This window comes from Vicugna pacos, chromosome 14, assembly GCF_048564905.1.
Source record: "Vicugna pacos chromosome 14, VicPac4, whole genome shotgun sequence".
NCBI lineage: Eukaryota > Metazoa > Chordata > Mammalia > Artiodactyla > Camelidae > Vicugna > Vicugna pacos.
The window spans coordinates 65,921,011-65,947,452 of record NC_133000.1 but is presented as its reverse complement, the minus strand read 5'-3'; the positions used below and the strand labels follow the sequence as shown (position 1 = coordinate 65,947,452).

At 38.8% G+C, this 26,442-nt stretch overlaps 1 protein-coding gene across 4 annotated transcripts in view; it reads left to right on the top strand.

Moving 5' to 3' along the window:
• FGF14 (fibroblast growth factor 14) overlaps positions 1–26,442 on the top strand; it is a 529,039-nt gene that overhangs the window by 411,889 nt on the left and 90,708 nt on the right. For 2 of the 4 annotated variants that reach the window (XM_072976504.1, XM_006208307.3), the window contains exons 2-3: positions 8,362–8,472; positions 14,403–14,506. In XM_072976504.1, coding sequence (XP_072832605.1) covers positions 8,421–8,472; positions 14,403–14,506 — 156 coding nt within the window. In that variant the 5' untranslated portion in view covers positions 8,362–8,420. Of the gene's footprint in view, positions 1–7,360; positions 7,446–7,788; positions 7,869–8,361; positions 8,473–14,402; positions 14,507–26,442 lie in introns of those variants that run through there. The other 2 variants (XM_072976502.1, XM_072976503.1) reach the window with 2 other exon arrangements.

Below are 26,442 nucleotides of genomic sequence, written 5' to 3'. Positions count from 1 at the left end.
GGTTCATATTGCATTCACATTTTTTTCCAGTCGTATTTCCAGCATTGAAATTCGCTCATTATGGTATTTGACCGCAAAATATCAGCAAATGTTAATAATACTCTTGGGCCTTTGTTCCTTAAGTCATTCAGTTACGTTTGATTAGCCTCAAACTTTATGAAGAACATGGTGAGAGGCATGATTAATATTTATAATGTGCAATTATATTTTGTGTTATAATAAATATAAAGTGGCTTTTGTGTTAAGCAGCCAGAAGTGAAAAGACTGTCTATTAAAATTAAGGGATGTGATTTTGGCCACATATATGGCAAAGTAAAAACTTTTTCTTCACTCTATGCCATTTGGGGGGTGTGTGCGTGTGTGTGTGCATGTGTGTCTTTATTGTGACAAAGTATCTTAAGTTAAAGATAGAACTCGTGAATGTTTCAAGATGGTACAGTTTGCTTCCAGAATCAGTGACTCCAAAGGAGGTCTGCAGCCCTTTTTGCCACAGCGGCTTTCTTAATTAAAAAAGGAAATAGAAAGAAGGCTGTTACTAAATATTTAGAGACTGGCTGAATAAGCAGCGAATAGTCTGGTAATTTAACATATTTAGTACATATTACTAAATATATATATTTAACATATTTAGTATATATTACTACAACTGTATTGCTAAGATTTTGAACAGTATTGAAATGGGGTGCTTTTCTGACTGAGCTTCAAAGATTTGCTTCTTTCTGGAGCTTATAGACCCTAAATATTTGAAAAGCTAGTGAGAGTTCAGTGCTGCACCAGGAACCCCGCGATACCTAGATCTGCTCAGGGTCTGTCTGCTTCTTGGAGCTTAGGGTCAAATATTAAGCAGGATAATCTTCACTGCCTGCCTTCCTTTTAGTGATCTTCTCAAACATTTCCCCAAGGAAAGGCTTTACCCACTATTGTTTTATTAATGTATTTTACCTAGAGGAAATTTACTGGCCAAAATCAACTTTGGAAAAAAATTTTAAAGTTTGGGGTGTTTCCATTTCAAAACCCACATTTATCTTTATCTCAAATATTCTCCACTCTCCTAATTCTTAAATAATATTAAAAGCTGCATTTTGCCTTAAATTCCATTTAGAGCTTATATATAGATTAAAAAAAACAGAAAATGAATTCAGTTCAATCAATATTTGTTGAGTTACTATTCTGTGCATAGTGATATACGATTTTGAATAATATATAATGCAAATTATCAAAAGATTTATAATGTATTTTCAGGGCAGGTAGACATGTAAACCCAATAATTTAACATATGATCAATTTGTATAAAAACATATTACGGGTTCTCCCTTCCTCCCCTCAAAAGACGGCAAGCTCTTTGAGAGCAAGAACTGTATTTTTATGCAAGATTGTATCCCTAATACCTACAGGCAAAGGGTTCTTATAGGTAGAGGGGGAGAAGCTATTCTAGGCTCTAGAATCAGCAGTTAAAATTCAACACACATGAGAATGCACTGGTTTGGGGTGGTGGGTTGAGCAACAACTCTGAAACGGCTGAAACGGGATTCTTAGAGTGATGGGCTCCTGAGGCAGCATGTGGTCAGTTCCAGGAGGAAACTGATTGTCGTCCTCAGGAACTAATGGAAAGGCATAGCAGGTTTTTCACACTTTTAGTCTTATTTATCATTTTCCTCAGTGCCCTTGCCTCACCCCCTTTTTTTTTTAACCCTTTGGAAGAGTTCCTGAGCATGGTTTATTTTTATGATTGGATTATACAGTAATTTATGGCTTTGAGTAAATTATTCACAATACTATTTTCAGCTACTAGGAGTGCCAGAATCTAATTAGATCTGCCACAAAAATGTATATTCCAAAAGCTGCTTTTTTACCCTGTTTAAAAAAACATATGCTTTTCCATAGCTAACAGAGGAGTGACATTTAAGAACCTACTCTGATAATTAGTACCTAGATTTTTGTGTAAATAAACATAGTATGTGTGTATGTACATTGATATATTTGCCGTATAAAAATCCACACTATATTGTACATTTTTAATTTAAATAATAATTTTAAATGTATACATTATTCCAAGCATCATCCTGATTTCTCTTTTGTCACCCTGAACATTTTGTGAAAATAATTTGTGACAGTGATTGATTTAAATGAATCCACTTCTGAGAAAGTGATTGTTTTAATTTAAAATCTTGGGTATTTTTTTTCCCTTTACCTGAAGGCAGTTGGACTGATTTGCATTTCTTTCAGTTCTAAGAGTTGAAGCTAATATATTACGAAATATCTTTTTTTCCTTGATATACATGCATATTAGCTTTCATAATTTCTATTTTAATTAATATCAGAGAGCATAGTTAGTCTAGAGTTTCATGCAAGGAGTATGCTCAGAATATTTTTAGTAAAATGTGCAGGCACAATAAGTATAAAAGACAAAACAAAAGGAAAAGGATAATTAAGACAGGCTAAGTTTTCATATTTTCTTAAGCAGAGTCGATATTCTGAATGCAAAAGTATTTTAGAAGAGAATAAAGAAGTAGCAGTTTCATGGATTGAAAAATATTTTGCATTTTTCACATGGCTAGCTACAATATAGGTGCAGGACTTCGGATATTTATTCATCCTTCGGTTATTAATTGAAAGTTGAAGTTGTAGGAGTTTGAAGTATATCAGTATTGAAAACAAAATCTTGTTCTTGTAGTACTTTTTCCCCAAACCTTCTTATCCCATCAGTTTAATGAAAAAGTGAACATGCGCCTCAGTATAAGTTTGTTTCACACAAGCAGTATTTTCATTCTTTTATATCCCAAGGCATAATAGTCATTTAGGGTGAGGTTCTGTTTTTATTGTAGTAGAAGTATTTCAGATTGTCTTCTAAACATTTTCAAACTCCTAGCTGACTTCATGTTAGATCTGAATAGGTCATGATTTTTTATTCCTTATTTGCCCGCTTATTTTTAACCACATAATCCATGTGGAAGGTATGTCATCTTTGCTATTTTCTTGATTTTTACTTTTGTGTATTTGTTTGTTTGTTTGTTTTATCACCTTTGATCCATACTACCTCTGGGATTCCACCCCCTCCCCCAACTATCCTAGCTTTAGTTAAACTAGATAATATAACTCATAAGCACTTCACCAGGAGTGCACACGCTTCAGCCTATCGCAAAGCACTCATTGGGAGCAGTGACTGAGAGCCAGTGTCCTGTGTCAGCCCCTCACATTATAATTATAAGATGCCCACCTGCCTCAGGTACTTCAAGGACCTTATGTGACTTGTGAGTCTGAAGACATCGATATCAATTCATGTTAAATATTAGCGAAGCTTAAGTTCTTTTTTGTTTTTGGAGATAATTGAAAAAACAGGAAGTTGTAATACTGGGTCTTCACACCCTGTGGTGCACTGTTTGGCAGTCCTCTTGGGGGAGAGGCCCCCACTTTGGATACTGTTGCTTTAAATAGCTGTGCAGTCTGGGTCCTGTTCATTCTGGCAGTCATGTGACATTTTCTGGGTCCATTTTTGTCAACTTATCTTTCACAGACTCATGCAGCAATACATGTAAATGATCTGTCCAGCACATATTGGACTGAAATTGAGCTTTTTACTTGAAGTAGAGTGAAAAAAATTAAGGGTTATAGCCTTCTATTCACAGTAGATCTAGAAGATTGGACATGCCTTTGACTGACTGCACATAACTGATGTTTTTTTCCTCAGTAAAATCGTTATTTTGTTTTGAATTTGCTGTGATTATTTGCTTGCATACTTTTGGCTGGGGGGGAGGTTTTTTTCCTTTTGTTTTAATTATTTGAAAGAGTGACTTTAAGCTCTAAATGGCCACGTTGCACAATGGCCAATTGTATAAATAAGGATCACAGTAAAGATTTTATAGACATGTGGTTCTGCACAAAGAGAAAATATTAGGTGGGATTCTTGAAAATTTGGTGCAACCAGTTAATCTACAATAGTAATATATTCAGTTTATTTGAATATATGTATGCAGTATAATTTGCCAATATGTTTGAAATGCCATTTTTACTAATTCTTTCTCAAAGGCATTAATAGATTTATTAAAATTTCTGCATTTGCATCATAAAATTACTATGCCATCATTATAGGTAATTTTGCAAGTAATAAAATATTGAAAAATAAATATTCTGATAGCATCAAAATACAGTTATATTTAACATTTTGGTGTGCTGTCTCTCATTTTCCCTATGTCAGTATTTTTTGCATAGTCATGCTTGTGTTATATACACATATGTTGTTACAGAAAACTTTATACCACTAAGGATTTATTTTTAATTAGGAGTCCAGAAAGTGCAATTACCTGGTCAAAAGTTGTGGACATTTTTAAGACTTTACTATGATTGCCATCTTGGTTTTCACGTTGTCCTAGTTTTCGCTCTGACCAGCAACATGAAATGACTGGAAAAACTACACCTTTGTCAGTATTCATCCAAGAAATGTATATTTCTCCTTTATCTAGACCCGAGAGATGCCGTGGGGAGCAATATCATATATTTCAGTTTTCCTCGTGAAACTTATAGTCCAGTTTGGAGGCAGACATCAATCATATAAGTGCCCAAAAAGATGTGGAATTAAGACTATGAATTACAGAGCAAAATGTTAACATCTGTTTTATCTCAGTGGTGGGTACTTGAATGTAGTTTCTGTGCCTTTCTGTATCTCTTAATGTATTAGAATATTTCGAAATGATATAATTTTGATGTTTTAAAAAGTCTTCACCTATAAAGAGTGCTGCCATAAAAGCATTCAAAGGAGGAATCTGACCTTGTCTGAGGTGTCAGAAAAGTGCCCCAGAGAAAGTGTTGATGGGACCAAACTTGGGAAGGAGAAAAAGGAGTTAGCTAGGCAAAGGTGTGTGCACATGGGGGGGGTGTGCACAGGTGTACAAGAGGACATCTCTATGCAAGTGGGTGTATTTGAGGCAGGGAAGGTTAAGGGAACAGGAGAAATGTGGGAGATTATGGGATGTTTGCAGGCCGCCCACAGTGACCCAGGTTTCAAGCTGTGTGCTGAGGATGGCGTAGGAACAGTACAAACCAAGGTCAGGCCAGTAGGATGGGCCCCACTGCTGCAGGGTGTGAGTCATTCCGCGGATGTTGGATGTTGGAGAGTTGCTGCTTAATTCTTGACCCAATGGATCCGATAGAGCAGGCACCCTGCAGGGGGGAAGACCACCTAGGAGAGGCCATGAGGGGCTGGACTGCTGCCGGCAGTGAAAATGGAAAAGCGAAAAGAGTGAGGGAGGTTGTGAAGACAGCATCTGTATGAATTGAGCAACTCATGAGGTGGAATAAAAAAGGCAAGCGTGGTGTTGGTCTTAGGGGACTGGTGCTGTTAACATCAGCAGTCACGTCAGGAGCTGACTTTTCTCTGAAATTGGTGGAGGTGGGGGAACTGAAGTGAAAATGACGCTGTAGGAAGTTTAAACTTAACTGTGTTAAATTTGTAATTTCGATGAGGGTTTCATGGGTAGAGATTTATTAGAAATGTGGCCAATGACAAAGTGGGAGAGATCTTAATAGAGATTTTCAAGAAGTTTGGTCATTTTAACTGTATGTTATTGCTTTATATGATAGATTCAGCTCCAAGTATGCAGGATTGGGGGTTAGATATAATCCTTGAAAACCCAGTTTTTTTTTAAAGATTAGTTTGCATTTTATTTTAGATTTTTAAGATGGTTTAGTTCAATTGTTCGATCTTTACAGGCCACATAATTTAGTAGTTATGTGGGCAGGATCATGTTAACCCAGCTTTGCACGTATTAGTTATATGCTCTTTGTCCAATTACTCCCTTGTTCTGTGTCTCCACTTTCTCATCTTCAAAATGGGCTTCCTATGAAATAGGTTGTGGTGAAAATTCTGTGAGTTGGTCCTGGCCCCTGAAAAGAACACAATCAATGTTATCATGGTTTCTAAAAATAATAATAATAATGTGAAACTGGATAAACAGAAATCAATTTGGTTTTCTTTTCTTGAAATTAAATAAGAACTCAAAAACACAACTTCATATTTTACTTGTGCATTTCTTGTCAGAAGTGAGGTGCGGTCAGAACTCAGGCTCTCAGCCTCATGCTCTCCAGATTCACTCGTGGGGTCACAAATGGCAGGATGTCCTCGTTTTTTATGGCTGGGTAACATTCCATTGTGTATATACACCACAGTTTTTATCCCTTCATCTACTGGTGAACACTGAGGTTGTTCCTGTGCCTTGGCTACTGTGAACGATGCTGTGATGGACATGGGGGTGCAGATATCTTTTTGGGACCCTGACTCATTTCCTTTGCAGATACGCCCAGAAGGGAGATTGCTGGATCATATTCCTAGTTTTCATTTTTGAGGAACCTCCATCCCATTTCCCACAGTGACTGCATCAATTTTACATTCCTGCCAACAAGGCACAGAGGTTCCCTTTTTTCCACATCCTGGCTGATGCTTGTTCTCTCTTATCTTTTTTGTTAGTAGAAAAAACCAAAAGACAAGGGCTCTCCCTGTGTAAGTGTGAAGGAACTTGTGTCTTTTTATTGCCTTGCCTGACCTACTTAATTCAAGTCCAGACACTATAGTAGCTAAAATACAGGAATACTAAAAATAAGTGATTTGGAACATAAAGGCTTTGCAGAAAAATTGTCAATCTCTAAAATGCTCTGTATGTTTTCATGGCAACTGAGAAGCCCCACCCCTACTCCTGCCTTTCTCACTTTTATTCCCTTCTTTTTCTGTACAACTTATTTTCAGCACAGGAATAAATAGGATGCAGCAAAACTAGAAGTCCTCGGTCCTACTTAAAGCGTCAAGAGCCTAGTCAAATCTTATTGTGGGACGGGCAGAGTAAGACACAAGAGTAAATTTTTTTCACTAATGCACATCTTAGAATTACGTGGTTTTAAAAGTTATATACTACAGATCAAGGAACATGCAAATAATTACTTAGATGTTTCTTTTTAAAATCCTGCTCTTCCAAAAGCACCTGTATTCTGAGGTGCTGGATGGTACTGAGGCTGTGATGCTGCGCTGTTCATGCGTGACTCTCCAGGTGTTCTTCAACACCAGAGTATCTTTGAAGAAAATCTGTGTGCCATGGAATCATTTTAAAAATGATCAGTTATATCAGATGCACATAGAAACAGATGCTGTCGTTCTTTTTAATTTCTTGAGGACTAAACAAAAGGCTAAGGATATCTGTTTTGAGTAGCTTCTTTGTTTTTGCATTTTTAGGGGGTTCACCTGTTTGCAAATCCATATTTTTATGTTAATTTAAAGTCACTCTGTTTCATCATTCTGTAACATCCTACTGTTCTGACAGCATAATTGTGTTTGCATGTCCCATTCAGGGGTTGTGGGGAGATGCCGGTTGCCATGGGGAGGATTCTGTTGTCCTCCATCAAATAGGATCAGGAGATGGGAACAACCTTTCAAAACCACATGCAAATATTTATTTTCAAAGGTACAACCCGGCTCTCTGTGAAGCCCCAGGTCACTAGCATGGCTATCTTCTCGATGAGTCATCTAATGAGAAGTCTGTTACCATATAATATCCCTTTTGGTTTTAGTACACTTCTGCTGTCCTCAACCTCAAGCCATTTTGGCCAAGAATCCAAATCCATATTGTATAATTGTACAGTTTTTTTAGTTACATAATTTATATAAGTCAGTAGGGCTATGTGTTCAATGTCTCTGATTTGTCCAGATGATGGCCAGAGAGGAGAGGTTTGCTCCTGGGCCTTGCCCTGAGAGCAGGAGTTGATTTTCCCACTTCCTGTGGACCACACATGAGTACCACAGGGGCTTCCACCCAGCTGGGGTGGCCCTTTAGACATCAAGGAAACGTCCTCCGTGTGGGGGCTTTTTCTAAGGATGTGTACCAAATGTTAGTATGACTTTTTTTTTAATATAGAGTTTTCACATTTTGGGATTATTTGTCAAATAAAGTAAAAAGAAAAATCCATTAAAAAAGCCTTTAATAAGGTTTCTTAAAGCCAGAAGTTTGTAAAACTCTTCTCCTGCCATCCTGAATAATATTAAACTCTTAAACTAGTTAGTTTAGGACTTAATAATTAAAGGAACAGATTAAGTAGCTTAATTGTTTTAACTAATAATTTGAATACACGCATATTAGTTTCATATAATGACCTGTGGTCTGCAGTGGAGAAATGCCAGCTTAAGACTACGTTTTCTCCACCTTCTGTGATTAGCCTATTTCAGGTTGGATAAATACGGAGGAATCTGGGAAACGTGACATAAAAGGTGCTACTTCTATAAAATACCCTCTTACTTCTGAAAAAGAAAGAAAAGAAACAGAAAAGAAAAAAGTTCTGCTGTGACACGTTGTGAGGCTCATGACCACTCTGTTTGCCTTTCAGATCCCCAGCTCAAGGGTATAGTGACCAGGTTATATTGCAGGCAAGGCTACTACTTGCAAATGCACCCGGATGGAGCTCTCGATGGGACCAAGGACGACAGCACCAATTCTAGTAAGTGACGACCGCAGGCCGCCGTTGACACACAATCGGTAGAAGATGCGCTGCTCCCTAAATGACGTTTAAAAATACTCTTGCAAATGCTAGATTATGTTCGTTCATTTTTATGAACGTCACACACTAGAATGCCTTTTACAATTTTACTTGGACCACATGAATGGAAATACTGATAGAGCATCAAAAGAAACCTGTCATTTTCAGAGAATGATAAGTTAATCTTTCCAGTTGTTTTTTTCCTCCAACAATTGTCATAGCCAGCATGTTACTTTAATCTCATTATCATCAAAGTCAAGTAAGTACACTAGTGCATTCAGATGGAAGTTGATTACATGGTTACTTGGGAAGTTTTATCTTTATTAGGCCTGTAGCTTTTCATGATAATTGTGGAAATTCAAGAGATACACGGATTAGCTGTTTCAAATAATAGAAATGTTGTTTTTCAGGTTCTTTGTGTTCAACAAGAAAGGATAATACCTTTCTTTGTAGAGAGAACACGGAGCCTGTGTGCTTTTAAATACAGTGTGCACGCTGTTTAACTGTCTTATAGGATTGGGTCGGTGCTAACTTTTTAAACTCAAGAAGCCACCCACCTTCCATTGTTTTAATGTCTGTCTTCATTTTACTATTTCTTCATACATAACTTTGCTTTTTTTATTCTAGGGTCCCTCTTACTCGGTTGTCCATGTTTTCCTTTCTCCTTTTCTGTTCGTACTGGCATCTGATGCCCGTTAATGTAGCACATCAGTTCTAAGATAGACGCACATTTTATTGCTCAGGAGACTTAGTGAAAAGCAAAACCTGATTTTATTGGAACTATTTCATGAAATATTACTAGTGGGTCAGGAGCAGATCTGAATCTTTTCATTGACTGATCATTTATCCTTCACATGCAGAACATCATTCCACGGAAGGAAGGAGGCTTTGAATAAACATAACCAAAGTATAGGCACTTTCTGCTTTAAATTCTAAATTCTAGTAATCGACTGTTCAGAAGCACTGATTCTGAGGACAGCTTATAATATAGACTATTTCTGCATTTGGCGTTGCTAAGTGAAATGTCAATATTTGCCCAGCCATTGTGTTTATTTTTTTAGACTTTAGACATTATTTTTTATTTTTCTTTCAGCTTTACATCTTTCTTTGTTTATCTACATTTTCCTCCAATTCAATTTTTAATCTTTTCCTCTCTTTGTTTCTATCATGTTGTCCTTTTGTACTTTAAGATATCCTCTATCACATTTCTTCATTGAATTTTTTTTTGCTTTATTTCTTCTTTTGATTTAGAAAAAGAGGAGATAAAGCAATTCAGACACAGGGAAGAAAGAGAAGACATTTTTATTTATAAGACAGAAGTCAGACATTGTTTTGTTGGTGGGATTTTGATATTAAGTTATTTAAACTTTTAAAATCATTAAAATCGACCATCTTTGCCCATGAAAGATGTCAGTTTCTTCTGGTTTATGTCAATACATGTATTTAACTCCTCACTCATTCTTTGACAAAAGACATCCTCTTTCCCTTGTGTCTTATAGTTGTGGGGGCCTCAGCCTTCAGGGAGTCGTAAGTTCTGATGTCTTCAGTGTTCTCTGGTTTTCTCTGGCTGTAGTCTTGGGGAGCATGACAACCAGTTTTCTGTAGCTCTGATCACGATAAGAGCCATGACACTGATTTCTCAGCCTGGAGGTTGACGTCATAATACAAAAGTTTTCAAGAAAAGAAATGAATTCTAGCCATATGGAAGTGCTGCTTAATTGGACATCTTGGAAAAGTAATTTCCTTCAAACAAACGTTTGATGAGTTTTCTTCCTACCTTCTCCCTCAGTTTTTGTAACGCCAGACAAGTTGGTTCTTTTTAATGGTGGCATCAATATTGAGTTAAGAAGTGTTGGGTAGATTGTCTCTTTTAAAAGCATATTGATTCCGAATTGAATAAGCAGCACTGTATTTTCTAAACTGTGAAAGTGCAGATGCAGACATTAGACACATACACGATTTCTTCTGGCTGTCTGCGTCATACTAAATGCCCAGCTGGAAAGCTGAGATACTAAAAGGTGCTCGACCTTCTGTTCTCTACACGAATGAAGCTTCTTTCCTCCGGTTGTGTATCTGCACTAGAGGAACAAGAATCTCTGAGTAGCTCATGAAATCCTTTCTAATCTCCCTCAGTGCAAGGGAGGAACAGCTCTGGGAACGAAGCAGGAACAGGAGCCCCAGTGAACAAGCAAATCAGAGCCAAATCATAGTGACCTCTCTGCAGGGACTTAGAGTCCTATGCAAAGATCTGGCCCAGAGTCCCTTTTCTTACAAGTTGCCATTACACTTTATGTGCCCTTTAAGCCAGTGAGGTTAGTTTTATCGCCATTTCAACATTGACAAAGACAAAGCAGAACAGAATAAAACAGGCTGGATAAGTGTTCCCTCCTCAAAAGGTTATAAAAATTATAAGACTATAAAATTCAATAAAACTTGGCAGGATGATAGCAGCTTTATAAATGCAGTGGGAATTGCTAATTAACTCTACTTTTGTGTACTATCACCATTTTAATTGAAAAACACAGGTTTTTAGGACACATTTCAAGGTATTTTCTTTTCTCTGCTTCATTACAGTAGTCTTATAAGTCCCCAGGAAATCGTGAGCTCTGAAACATGTCCTTTAGAAATGGAGGTGAGCTGACAGACAGACACACAGGTCCTAATACAACGCTGCCCTTTCTGCCTGAGGAATGGTGTGATGTCATAATTCACAAACACATTCCCGTTTTCTGATAATTCTCTGAATACACAGCAAGGATTTGTCATCCAAAGATAGGAAAAATAAAGAGAAATAACTTAAAAGTCACCAAATAACAAAACTGAGGCTTGAATTTTCAAATCTGTGTGATTTGAGATCCATACATATCCCACGACTAAATATGAGGTTACGCAGAACCAGGTCAAGTCAGAAGCACCCTGCTAAGCTGCCTTTGTCAAAAAGTTTAGATGTGTGGAGAAGAGGGTGAAAGCCAAGCGGACGAACTGGATACTCATATCCTCCCAGGATTTCCAGCCTGAGATCTAGAAACCCCTGGGAGGAGAAATGGCAAGAAAATCATGGGTGATAAATAATTGGTCCTAATAGAGACGTCTTGAAGCAACTCACCTGCTCGCCATTGGCTTCCACGTGCCCTGGAAAGATCTCTCACAAAAGGAAGTGAGCGCTCGGGTCTCTTCCTCACCGCACTCATGTTCAGGGCTGGTTCCTTTAAAATTCATAGAGCTCCCCATCAACCCACTATAGGCCAGCGGTCCCACGAGCTCTGGCATTTGACTGGGGAGTGGTTTTCTTCCCCAGTTTGCTTTTGGGGGTGCCGTGGGGTTTTCCTGTGCTCTTAAACTTCACTGTTCCTATTAGTAGACTTAATAAATACTGCACGCAGAGGAGGACTATGGAAATGGCCACGTGCTAGTGCCTATCACAGTATTAAAGTCCCTCTCACCTTAGACATTCGCAACCTGATAACTCGATGTGTAAAATGACCAGTCCCTGGCAGTGCCCACTACTCCACAGGCCTTAAGAAGGCGGTTCTCACCTTGGCTGTAGGTTAGAGTCCCTTGAGAAGCTTTTTTAAAAAAAAATTCCTTACATCCTAAACCCACTCGCAGAGACTCTGATGTTATCTCATCAGTCTGGGGTGGGGAATGGCTATCCTATTTTATGAACACAGCTGGTTTTAAAGTGCAGCCGGGATTGAGATTCACTATTATTTAGAGACTAGTATGTTCCACAGAATAAACAAAGTAGCGTGAACTTCTTCATTATTCTTACATCCTCAGGCTCTGGGACATTGCTTTGTAATTATGTTAAACACAGAAAGAGTGAACACCATAATGTTTCAATTAATGTGGGCGTCTGTGGTTCTAATTAACACCATGGGTCTATCGTGGTCAGCTCTGAGTGGGCTTCCACGTTACAGTGGTTACATGGATTCACTCTGTTATCATCCTGTAAATGGTCCTGACTATTATTTTATAATTCAGGTCCCAACCAAAATCCTGGGGTGGGGGATGGTATTTTTTAAGGCAGTTATTTTAGATTATCTTCTATAATCTTACTCCTTCCTGTACTATGTTATTTTAGTGAGTGCATGATGCACTTACGTTCTAGAATTATTCCACCTGGCCTACATCAAACATGTGGTGCCTACAAATACCATTAGCAGCGTGTGAAGGTTAGAATACTGAAGTTTGAATAAGTTAGTTTGCACGGGCAGACATACAATTGTAGTTTTCAAAAAAAAATAACACTTATGCACATAAATCAGGAATGATCCTATGATGCCCATCCTTTCAAAATACTTGGGAGATGGGACAGTTTAGGTGTCCTAGAAAAGAGTGAAAATGGCCAGTGGCTTTCTCCCATGAAGAAGAAATACTGAGCATTACTATGACTCAAGGACCTGATGTTACTCAATGGGTCCACACTCACGTTTGATATTAAATAATAGGAATAAGCAAACACAAGCTTTATTCTTCCATGAGTGTGTCATAAGCCCCTAGCATCCTATAGACGACAGTCCAATGTTAGTTTGCATCATGAAAACTAATATCCATCTCACTATGTACACCCCTGAGTATTCTCGTAGGGACAGTTGTCTAGGACCATGGCCTGCCATTGTCCTTTCATCATCTGGGTAGCACAGGCATCTTGAGATCTTGAGATCAGTAACGTAGCAATTGGGAGGGAAACGGAGAAACGTGTACCTCGGAATTAAATAGAACACAATTTAGAAAGTCCATTTTAAATTATGTACTGAATAGACCTATAGATTGAAGTCAAAATTGCCCACATTTCTCAAATTATTTATCTTTTGTGGAATACAGTTGAGAGCCTAAACCTAAGATATTTGATTTATACATTTACTTTGACATTTTAGTGCTTTCACTGCCTATTCTGGCCTGGCAATGAGTCCTATTAGTTAGAATTAGATTTGAGTTAACATTTGAATGGGAGCAGATAACCTCAGTGTGGATAATTAACAGTTCTCTTATAAGTGTATCTATGATAAAATCTCCAAAATCGTCCAGCAGGTATCATCACCAAGAATCATGCTAGAACACCCATGAGATGGTCACACATAACCCTGGCATGGAAACGGATTATTAAGGATGTTAAGACTTTAAAAAAATTAATTATAACATTGCTATCTACACCAAGTGAAATGTACATAAAAATACTTTTTTGTCAATACGAGAAGAAACAAATCATGGAAACACAAGTTTTGATGTCTCAGATGGATGGAATTGAACACTGTTCCCTCTTTAGTTTTCACTTATAGTTTTATGAAAATTTAATAAGGAAAATGATCTGTCTAGAATTTGCATGCCATTCAGTTTGATTAGTTCTTTCTAAATTCAGCACATTGGCAGGTGCACATCTTTTCTGAGCTCTGCTGGCGTATTATGTTGGTTCCGCAAGAGTAATTTAGTTTTGGAATTACCTGTTTGACTTCTGGCCTGTCCTACATTGCGATGATGAAGCAGACCTTCTGCCTAAAAGATCAGAACAAACAAAAAAACATTTAACGTGGGCTTTTGTAATTCTGCTCTTTTAGAACCTTCACCGCTGATTTCTTTTTGTATCAAATGGTGTCAGAGGCTACGATGCTAGAATCACCATCACAGGCTGGATTCTGCTCATCATCCCTCCAGCTCCCCAGGCTGCCGTAGGGAGACTGCTAAGGTCTGCACATTGAGCTCCCGTGCTAATTTTACTCACGACAGAAACTTCTGAATTATACAGAGAAATCAAAGTTAGTAAGTTGGAACTTCTCAGAAGGTTGTAACAGACATGATGTTTCTTAAATAGAAGAGGTGGAAGAAAGGGAAGTGGTGCTGCCTGTTGCTCGGTCCTGCCCGTTGGTGACAGACGGCGTTTCTCTTTACAGCACTGTTCAACCTCATACCCGTGGGCCTGCGCGTCGTCGCCATCCAGGGCGTGAAGACAGGGTTGTACATAGCCATGAATGGAGAAGGTTACCTCTACCCGTCAGTAAGTAACAGGCCCAGGTGTTGGCCGTTCGTGCGATGTCTGCAAAATAGCAACAGCAACCACCACAAAGATGAGAACGTTCTCTGTCTGGTGACCCCTTCATCTTTGCTGCAGTATTTGACCTTTACTATGATGCTGCAGGGGCTGTTAATTCATTATTCATCAGTGTTTGATAACATTAATCTATCAAGCAGAAGAGTCATATTATCTCTAAAAATTGTGCGTTTGCATATTTTAAATGTCCCAGTTCACAGAAAATTGAGCGATTGTGAAAGAGTTGCTGTTCCTATAATCTTTTTTTATTTCTATTTAGAAAGGTACCTGTCTTAGGGAGTTTCTTGTGAAAGATTATTTTATATAAAGAAACAGAATTAATGGGAATCCTGAAAAAGAAAATTCGGGAGACAGTAGTTTTTCTAAAACTAAGAATTCAAATTGTATAAATGTTTTACTGGGAAAATACTTCTGATATCAAAATGTATATTGCATTTCAATTAAAGCCAGTCTCTGTTTTGAGTTAATGTGTATTAGAAGCTGAGCGCTTTTCCAGCCCCTTCTGGAATATTTACTGTTTACAAATAATCCACATTCTGATTAGCCATAGGTTACAGTCCGGTTAGAATTCGTTTCTGCCACAGGTCCAAGCAATGGAGACTTGGATGAAAATACTTCTTTCCTCTATTCTTTGATCAAAAATTGACAGATGATAGTCATAGAGCCTCAGAGAAAATAATCTTATTTGGGTTTGCATGCCATCTTCATATAAATTCTTAAAAACTGTTGTTGCGAAATACCATCCTCAAAAAACTACACGTAAACACACACACATTTTACACACACACACACACACACACACACACACCCCAAAACTGAAGCAGAGCAGAAGTGTTCTCTGGGGCCTCCCATGAAATGTGATATGTTTTCTTTAGCAAATCCGGGAAATCCTGTCACAGAACATGAAATGTGAGCTGTGGATTCCCTTTGTGGTGAGCTAGGAAAGGCTCCTGTCACTTTGGAACCTTCCTCTGAGTTCCATGAAGGGTGTTCCAGCCCGTGGACCTGGGCCCCACATTGTGCAAATTGCATTTTGTTGGCCAAGATGAATGTTTAACATATTGCGAGCAAAATGGAGCTAGAATTCCCTCTCTCCTTTAGGAAAAACTCGATTCAGATAATGATCATTTTCTAGAGATGCCCTATTTCAGATAAAAGTCAATTTCATTGATTTGACATTTGTTTCATTATTTTTATTTGTTTCTCTTTCCCCCAAGTAATCTCTGAGATGCCTAAAAATCGTTAGATGCGGTCTCTGCCGCAGCCTCTAGGTCTGTGTCTGCTGATGATTTTATCACGTTGTTGTGCTCTGGGGTGTGCATTGATGTCAGGGGAAATGTAAATGTTTGTTTCATCTTTTTGCTTCTGAGGGAGATGCTTTCTATTTTTGTGATGGAATTGCACACATGTGCCATTTTTTTAAAGGTAGGGAATGTCATCGTGAGTACGTGTCTGGTTGTGTTCGGTGCGGTGTAAATGGTGCAGTGGGGGTAGACGTGAGGAAGGCACTGACTGCCCAGTCCTCTATCCTCTGCACCTTAAATGTGGCCTTTCCGCCCAAGAATCAGATCTGTGGGCAACAGCACCGGCCCCAGGATTTGTCCCACTAGCAGCATCAGACTTATCATCTGACTCATCGTTTTCCTCTCTCACCTCCCTGACTGTCCAGTCACTTAGCTTCTGAGCCTCCCTTTTGGTGCCTTGAATCTCTGATTTGCAGACCTTGGCTTTCTCCTCTTCTCATTTTTGACTCTCTGCTCTGAACCCAGGACCTGGTAAGGGGCACTCTCTTTACTCAGCCCTACCTAAAGAGGTCCCGCTGCCCAGGCCAGGCCCTTAGAATCTTCAGCATCTTGCGGGAGGAGGATTTAGATAAAAATCGAATGTGATTTCGACTTTTTACTAGCATTCTCTAGTTAAAGTGCTCTGTTTATTTCAATGTAATGAAATTCAAATATTTCAGTAAAAACAATGTTTTCCCACATTCAGTCATTTATTCCACAATTAGCTACTGAGAGCCTACTAAAATAATAATATAACAGCTGCTATAACATATAATAATAATAATGGTTAGTATTGAAGCACTCTGCCTGGTACTCTTCTAAGCATGTTACAGTCTTAGCTCATTTAATTCTCCCAATTTATTAAGCAAATACCATTAAAATGATAATGCCAGTGTACAGAGAGCTTACGAATCTGTGCGGTCGGTCACCCAGGTAGTAGTCAGTGAAGGCAGAGTTCAAGCATCGTTAGTCGGACTCATTAACTGTGTTTCACTCCACCGCTTCCATGCGCCAGACATTTTTCATAATATGGTCTGGCACTTGTGCTAACAAGAGGTTATAAACACGAGATGTTGTAAGGAAAATCTTTAGGGAATTGTAACCTAGGGAAGAAACTTGATTCAGTTATTAAGAATTATAATTTGAAACATAATCTGCTTTCCTTGGAGATTCTTAAATAAAAAAATTAAAATTGTAGAAAATGATCGGAAAAAACGGAAAAAGTTTGATATTATATGCTGGGCGTTTAATAATCTTAAAATGTATTACATGTGACATTTGAGCTTAAATTTTTAAAGCTGACATGGTTAACCCAACTAAGAAGTTTTGAACTAAATTGAAAAACTTTTTTAAAAGGAAAATGCCACTCAAGCTCAGATTTAAAGAAAAAGGTTAATAAATATTTAAGTCTGGGAAATGTGTCTGTTTTAAGCTCATGCCCACTTTTAAAACATCAGCTTAAACTAGTGTCTAATATGAGAACAATTTTGATACTTTATAGATTGAGAAGTTGGGCAGTAAAATATTCAACGAGAGTTCTGTTAAATGAAAGTCGCACTAGGGATTTGACGTGAGGTGTACAGTCCTCTGTTTGTATTTCAGAAGGTAACTCTCATAATCCCTTGCCATCCAAATAAAGATTTTAATTTGTCAGACAGTTCCGCCTCAGGGGGACCAAAAAAACCCATCTTGACTGAGATGTAAATAATCACATTTCCAATGCAGAAGGCGCTTGTTCCTTGTGGAATCTCTTCTTCAATATGACAATAGTCATTTCTTTTGTGGTCATAATGACTGTAGTATGTCACTTAAAGATGCGTCTCGAGAGATCTGATGACAGATGCAAACAGTTTGCTTGAAGGTAGAACGCAGGCTGCACAGTCACAAAACAGAAACTGACAAGTAAATAACTTTTTTAAAGAATGAGTTTGAAATGATGTTTAGGGAAAAAATGTATTTTGACCCACTATAAACTATCTATAGAACAGTCAAGTTTCTTTTTTTCTTTTCCCAACAAACTCTGACTTTGAAAGACTAAGAAATCCTCTGTAGAAAGACAAGGTTTGAATGTAAATTCTGAACACTGAGGAAAAATTTCGAATGAAAGAAAAATATCATTCATCATTTGGGCAGAGATAAAGAATAGCTGAAGTCAGAATGTGTTTCTGATGTAAGAAAAGAAAGTGGGGGAGGGGAGAGGTGGAAGGAAAAGGGACTGATGATGAAACAACCGGTGAGGCCCAGGACCCTGGGCCTGAGGGTCAGTTCCTGTGTGATCACGTTATCATGTCCCAGGCTGCCTGGCTCTCAGCCTGCTCACCTACAAAAAAAAAAAAAAAAGAAGGGAGGGAGGGAAAGAGGAGGGAAGGAAGGAAGGAAGGAAGGAAGGAAGGAAGGAAGGAAGGAAGGAAGGAAGGAAGGAAGGGAAAAAGAAAGAAAGAGGAAAATGTTTCTTGAATGTTTTAAGATAATTTGGGGGTTTGAATTTCTGGTTTAAATCTGGTTGATTTTTCTCAAGGATGGGGTTAAAAAATGTACATAAAATGTGTAGACTCATTTTTTGCTGTCTTATCACATTTATGGGAATATTATTTTTCATGGGGTTGCAAATGTTTCTATTAGCCAGATGCAGGCATCTAGACAGTGAGCTCTGGTGTTCTCCTAAAACTGGTATTTCGTCCGAGCCTCTGAGCCAAGTGATACAAGTGGAGAGGAAGACAAACCCCTTTCCTATAGATTTTAAAAACGAATCAAGAAAGTGCACTGTGCTGTGTTGTGCAAATATCAAAGCTCCTAAGAATTACCTGGAAAGAAAGGAAAAATGCAAATGCCTTGGATCAACCTCTGGATATTTCATTTCAGTATGTCTGGTGGGAGGCCCAGGAATCTACAGTTTAGTAAGGAGCCCCTACCTCCCTCACTCACCCACTGGCGGGTCATTCCAAAGCCAGTAGCCCAACAATCAACAAACACCCAACAAGCATCGTTTCAGTGGCTGGTGGGGGAGGTGATGGTAGCCTTAGACCAAAGTGGTGAGAGTAGAGTTGGGGAGAATTGGGAGGCAGACTGCCCAGGCACAGAAACCGACATTGAGTAAAATTAAATATTTGGTTTTCCTAACTTCATCTGCTACTAAGTTGAACTTTGCAGAGATTTGGAGCAGTTCTGCACTCCTGCTTACTGAAGCAGCAGCTCGGGCTCTGGGACACTTGGACACTGATACCCCTTTATCCTAACGTCACTTCACCCAGCTATCAATGCACATTGAATGTATGGGGTGGGGTGTATGTGTGTGAAATATTCTTTAATTAAGGAAAAGAAAAGCTAAATGCTGTATAGTCTGCAAAAAGCATTTTCAAGGACCTCAAAGTCTTATCTACCTTGCATGAGACAGGTTTCTGATACTATAGTCGTATCTTTCAGAAAGATTTTCATGAACCTCTTTTACAAAGGTGGTTCCACTGTCCCTCGTCTGTGCCAGCAAGCATCTCTTAATTACGTGTCTTTGTGTTTCTGTCTGTCCTCAACCTTCCAAGAACACCCAGACGGGAAAGTCTCAGAGCTCCCTGCCTCCTACCATCAGTGGTACATCTTTCTTCGAGTCCACAGCTCTAGCAAAACAGGATGGAACAATGTGTTTTCCTCTTGATATTTGCTCCTCTGTTCATTGCTCAAGTTTGGGCCTAGAGATGGAACTGCTTTGATATTTCACAGTGTGGTGTCTGCTTTCCTTCAGGCTCTTTCTGTTCTTCCCTGGAAATTACTCATCCAAAGGCACACACACTCACTCACCTGTATTTCCGCGCCCATGGAGTATTATGGGAGATCTTTGCACATCCCTGAAACCCATCCTGTCTCTGAATAACATCTGTGGACATCCAACCTCAGGAAACTGTGCACTGTTCATCTCAGTGCTGGTAGGGTGAGCCATGCCTGCCAGTGTTTTTTTTTTTTTCTTTAGGTACCAGGCAGTGCCTGGGACTAATCAGGTAATCGGAGCTATAGTGACTGTCACTGGCCATCAATATGCATTGCAGGTGAGCCAAAGGCCTCAGCAGCATCCGAGGACGCTCCTCCTGGGGACTGGCCATTTGCTCTCTGATGTGACCCCAGGGAGCAGAGGGGCAAAACTATAACCAAGCAGGTTTCTATCAATCTGATTATCAGACGTGCTCCTTTTAGAATGGAAATTCTCCCATCTTTCATCCTTCATCTCTCTGAATGGGTCAGTTTCTTTATTAAAAAAGCGTATTAAATTTGAGATGATTGTTAATGTCTTTGTTATGACTCTGTATGCATCTGTTCTGCACAAACAGTATCTAACTCATTTTGAGAATGTGTATATATATATGTATATATATATATAGAGAGAGAGAGACACACATACATAACATATATAAAATGTGTGTGTGTATATAATTTGTGTGTGGATCACTGGAATTACACATTACACCTAAATTATATACATATTTATTCACATGATTATACTTCTGATCAGAGTGTCCCTATTTCTCTTTATGAAATGTCATATAATAGTTTTAAAATTAACACCTACTCTAAAACTTTACTTAGTATGTGTAATATACATTTCTTTTTCATTAAGTTTTCCTATAGTCACCTCCGTATTATGACTCAGTTGGATGTGTTATCCAGGCTAAAAATGGCTTTATCCTTTCTCAGTACTTTGGCTAAGATAAGTTCTAGTAATAAGGAAGTGAACATGGTACTTCAGTTAATTTCCCGCCAGCATTCCCATGACCCTGAATTCTGATGCACAGAATATGATTGGTTATGACAAAGGCAAGAAAGCCATCATTCTACTTAATTCATTCACCAGAAAGGGAAAAAAAAAGGGAAACAAATGCAAATGGTAGACTATGTGTAACTAATTTTAAGGAGTCTTTGGACAAAAGGAAAATATGAAACATCCCATTCATTTATTGTTAGGTTGATAGTAGGCAATAAAAATCAATAAATGGACTTCTGGGCTGTCCGAGTTTCAGTGCCGTTTTATGGAATATGAAGGAAGGAACTGGAATTGAGATGAAAAAGATACCAACAGCTTAAGAGGAAGAAGAGGGAAAAAAGAGAAATGGAGAGGAGATAATAAGTCAGCAGTAGGAAGAGGCATTAGGCCGCACTGGAGGAGGGGGAGAAAAGAAAGAGAAAGAAGAGAGGCTGGGGGGAGGAGACGGGCAAGGGAGCAAAACGGGGAAGACACAACACAGGAGACGCGAGAGGGCGGGCCGTGGCTTGCCTCTCTCCATCACGTTCCCAGAATCCACCTGACTCCTGGCTCCAGCCTCCTGTTATGGGTTGGAGAAAACAAAACCCTCCCTCTAGAAGCACAGGCTGGAGTTTCCAACCACACCTGAAGTAGTTTTCCTCCTGTCTCCCCATAACCACTTTCACCTCTTTCCCCTCCCCCCAGCCTTGTCTTCCAGAACGGCAGCCGTGCCTGGGTCACGTTATTCTGCAAACGAGGAAGCACTGCCGCTTCATCTTTCCATACTTCCGTACTAAGTCCCAAAGGATTAGACCTGCAGCAGTAAGAATGGTGGCGAGAGACACGTGGCAACATGAGGGCCACTGCAATAGCCCAGGGGAGGGGTGCTGAGTGTGTTCAGTGGGACATTATCGCCCTTAAAAAATCCTGCCATTTGCAACAAGGATGAACCTAGAGGGTGTTATATTCAGTAGAATAAGCCAGACACATAAAGGAAAAAACTGCATGAGCTTACAGGTAGAATCTAAACAAGTTGAATACAGAGAAGTGGAGTCTTGAGCAGTGGTTGCCAGGCAGGAAAGTAGGAGAATGGGGGAATGAAAAAAAAAGAAGGAAAAAAGGAGAGGAAATTAAATAGGGCTTGTAAACTACAAGCATTTGTTTTGCTTGGACAGCGTGTGTGTGTGTGTGTGTGTGTGTGTGTGTGTGTGTGTGTGCGCGCGTCACACCCCCCCCCCAGCGCCGCTCCCCCCCACCGTGATCTGAATGCCTTTAGGTGGGGCAAGCACTCTATAGTCTACAGTTTGGCAACAATTACAACTACTGCTTAATTGTGTAAAGGAAAACACTACACACACGATAACTTTATTCCTACACACACGTTAAATTTGTTTCCCCACCTAGAGACACTGGCATTGGCAACCCCTGAATTAAGGAACTGGAAAGGGTGAGAGAAATTTGGAAGTGTTTTTTGAGGAGTTAGAGAGAAACTCAGTTGTGTGGGTGTAGGAGGTGACAGAATCCTGGTTCACCCTGGTATGACTAACTCAGAACCTGGGCTGTGATGCTTTCCAGGGAGAAAACAAAACCTGGAAGGAAGAGGGGGCTTGGGTGGAGGAGATGCTGCATTCCGTTTGGGACCCAGGATATCGAGGTGGATTATCAACCCACCAAATGAGTGCTGGATGATGACCAAACTCTTTTATCCCCGAAGAATCGTGTCTAAGGGCTGTGTTAGTGTGAAGACAGAGAAAGAATTGTTCTTTGATGGATAGTGATTGTTTTCCTTTTCTTCCTGTCAGACAGAGATGAAGAGAAGAGGTCAACAGCATCTGCACAGGAGAAGATAGATATTATACATTATAAAATAGCGTGACTTCTTGAAAAAGCTTTCTAGTATATTTTGCTTGATTTCTAAGTATACAGAATCAATAGAGGCAGTTTTAAACACTGGATAATAGAGCAAAGGACTAGCTGAGTTAAATTCATAACTTGTGCCTTTATAAAAAATTATGCTTATAATATAGGAACAAAGTATCAGACCTTCAGATATTCTTATAGTGGTTCACAATCCTCAACATTCATCCATATGACTCACTGTAAATATCCAGATCCCAGAACATTAACCTAAAAGGTTCTGATTCAGTAAGTTGCACATGCCTCAGAATCAGAATTTTAAATGTGTGTTCCAAGCATGTCTAGCACAGGTGCCTAGAAGAGCATCCCTTGATAAACAAGGGTCTGTGTCTGCATCACTGTCCCTGGAGATGACATGATTTTATTCTTACCATTGCTTTCTTCTTCTCCTCCTCCTCCTCTGCCCTCTCCCCCTCCCCCCTTCTTCTTCTTTGTATTATTAGTATTAGTATTTACAAATTCATGGACCAGTTCAAGCCCTCGGGAAGTAAGTAGAATGACATGACCTTAAGTAATGCTCACCTTCCCCACTGACCAGATGAGCTGGCCTTTGAGGAGGTGAATGGAGAAAAGTCCTGCTGCGATCATGCCACTCAATCTGGAAAGACTAGGACAAGAAATTCCTGGAAAGAACAGGACAAGAAATGTGTCCTTGAACATCAAGATAATATAGGGAGAGACAAACTTTTGCTGAGCCTTGAGAAAATAAAATAAGAGAAATAGAAACAAAGTAAAATACTAATTTTCAGGCTAGTGACAGCTAGTTTGCAGTCCTGAGAAAGAGGTATTCTGTATCATGGAAAGCTCAGAGATTCTCCCCAAGCCTGGGGCCAGCGGGCACCTGCTGACCTGAAGGGCTGGTTCAGGACAGAGACATCCTGACAGAGCTGGTTTCCAATGACAGCAAATCTGGGTTGCTTCAGAAGTGAGATCTTTTTAGATTTTTTTTAAAAGTTACTGATGAAATAAATATATCTATATTTAATAAATTGTTTATTTTTCCTAAGCCTCTGTTTCTTCTGAGACAAGTTTGTTTTCCTCTAAGCAGGGCCTTCCCACACAAGTCCCATTTCTGGAAGAAAGGAGGCCTGCTTCTGCCCTAGGTGAACGCCAGGTCCCTGGTGCTAGGCCCACGTTTGGGCTTCTTTTCCAGGTCCTGTGTAGAGAGTGGGCTGATCCCATTAAGGCCCATCATTATACAGATTTCTTAACTGAACCAAAACCCCTCTACCTCACAGAAATGAAATACATATGACTGATCACAAAAGAGTGTGTGAGAAATAAGTGGAAGATCATTTCTGTTCAATGTAATTACTCAGCACTTAAATATAGACTGAAGAGTCAACACTCGGTGGAGATGTGTGTAATCATGAATTCACTTATTCTCTCCATTCAGCCAACATTACTGTAGCCTTTCACTGACAGCTATTGTGCTGTATGTGCTGGGGCTTCAAAGATACGTGCAAGATTCAGCCCCCTTAAAGTCCAATAGACACGAGAAAATCATTCAGAGAAAATACTGACTAGTCATATGGATAAAGGAGTCTAAGAAAGGTTCTTTTATCTTTTCTCAGCGTCTATTTTTCTGACTATATTTGTACATTTCCTATCACACCTTGGACAGCGATGGGCATGTAGGAAGTCTTCGATCTGTAGTTCTTTTTTTATTATTATCATCATTTTATTTTTTGTTGAGAGGGAAGGTATTCAGGTTTATTTATTTATTTATTTTTAGAGGAGGTACCGGGGATTGAACCCAGGACCGCATGCATGCTAAGCATGCGCTCTACCGCTTGAGCCAAACGCTCCCCACCAGTCTGCAGTTCTTGATTGATTATTGTTAAGGTGGAATCAGTTTCACCAGCAAAATTTATGAATTTATTCCTTGAGTGCCTTCCTTGTTCGTGATGTTCATTATGCATGCCACTTATCTTTTTACCCATGAAAAACATTAAGCATCAGCAAAGAAGATATGAGTCTGTTCATTTCTCAAGTTAGACTTGCAGAAAAGCACTTATTTACACATTTCCTTTCCTGAAAGGGCATGATAAACTCAGAGAGGCAGAACTCGGATCTGCAATGTTTGATGCTAACGTGGTCATGTTTGCATTACCGAGGTGAGTGGTAAGCTGTCTTCACCTTAAAAAAGCATCTCAGGGCAAAAATGTAAACCCCGATTTCTTGTCAATGTTGCCACCACTTGAACTTTTAACAATTTAAAGCAAGAGCATGAATGATGATCATTAAGGAAAGGACTGTTATTTCTATATGTTCTTAAATGATATAGTTGTATTGTCAAAGAAAAAATATCACAGTTTGAAATTTTATCCTAGTTTTCTCTAGAGTGACAACTGTAAAATACAGACATAAATTTATGTTAGATCTGAATGTTTCCTTTTTTTTTTTTTACAAATCTGTATTTCTAGAGGATGAATGGTAGATGGTAGGTGGTGAAGGAATTTTTATATGTAAGGACATTCAAAGACTACCTGAAAAATTGAGTCCTAAATAAATAGATAATATTTGAGAATGAACTATCTCTTTGTTTTCATTCTCCACACCATGAAAAAAAATGCATAAAAAACTACGTAAATGCTAAAAAGGCCAATAGTCCATTAAAATGAAGGACAAATCAGCTTTAACACTAAAGCAACAATTAATAGCTACTAAAATTTGGGACAAAATTATGCTTTCTTAAAAATTGTTTGCATATGTGGGAGGCCCCATTATTGTAATTGTATATATGTACACCATCCACCCAAGTGGAGCTGATGGATTTTGTTTCTGCTTACACATTTTACTTTTAGAGAATTCTTCTCCCTATTTCTGGGAATGGAGTTGCGTGTAAGCTATGAGTTCATGGTGGGCTCTGAGTAAACATTGGGTATCTCTCTCAGTTTCCTGAGTGTAGCTCATTTCTTAGTAATTTATATTCTATTTCTTAGTCACTTGGGAATAAACAAGAAAAATAATTTTAAAAATAATTCATAAAAATATGACTCTTATTCTTTTCCAGAAAAACTAATATAACAACCATTATTGGAAAACCAAATTGGCTATTTTTCTTCATATCATTTACTAAAATTGGCAAAATTATTCCTTTTGTGATCATTTTCCTTGTTTCCTTCTCTTTATGCCATGTGTTTCCACTGATTTTAGAGCTGCAGTGTTATTGAAAGAATGATGACCATTTATTTGGCTAAAAATGTTGGTCACATTTTCTTTCTGATATTACCCATCAATCAGTATTGGTCCAAAACATGCTAGAACCTAAAGAAATAATGATAAAAAAAAGACAGACATGACCCCTATCCCCATGGAACTTACAGTTTCTATATATATGAACTCCATATACAGTGCATTTTAACTTTGAATTATTTCTCTACATCATGGAAGGGTGTTTTGTGCTACTTAGGGTTACACTGAATGTTGGTTGTTTGTCTTAAGGTAATGTATTCAATTTCGAATGCAGGTTCATGGAAAGGTACATACTGTACTTCTGAATAAGGACATGGTAGAGCTCTTGAGAGTGTATTTAGAGTTAGATATTGGTTTTAAGATCTGACAACTATACAAAATGAAGAGAGATGAGTCACTGGTTAATAGGTACATCCCAACCCATGCAAAGGCTTCATAATTGGTTGTTATCTGATGTCCCAATAGAGAGAGAGACTGGATGGGAACAAGATATTTTTGTGAGGCTTTAGAATTGCTGCATCTATGACAAGGTGGGGATACTTTACTTGGCTATTAGCCCTGGATCCAGACCACTATTTAGCAGAAGTAGTTATGTGGACAAACAGGAAACATTATTCTACTCACGCTTGTACAAATAGGACCTAGAGGTACTAGGCTGACACATGGTGGATATTGGTTTACGTCAGGAGACGAGCTTTTACCCATGGCATGTAAGAAGTTAGCTGTGAATGCCCTTCACAGGGGCCTAGTGACAAATG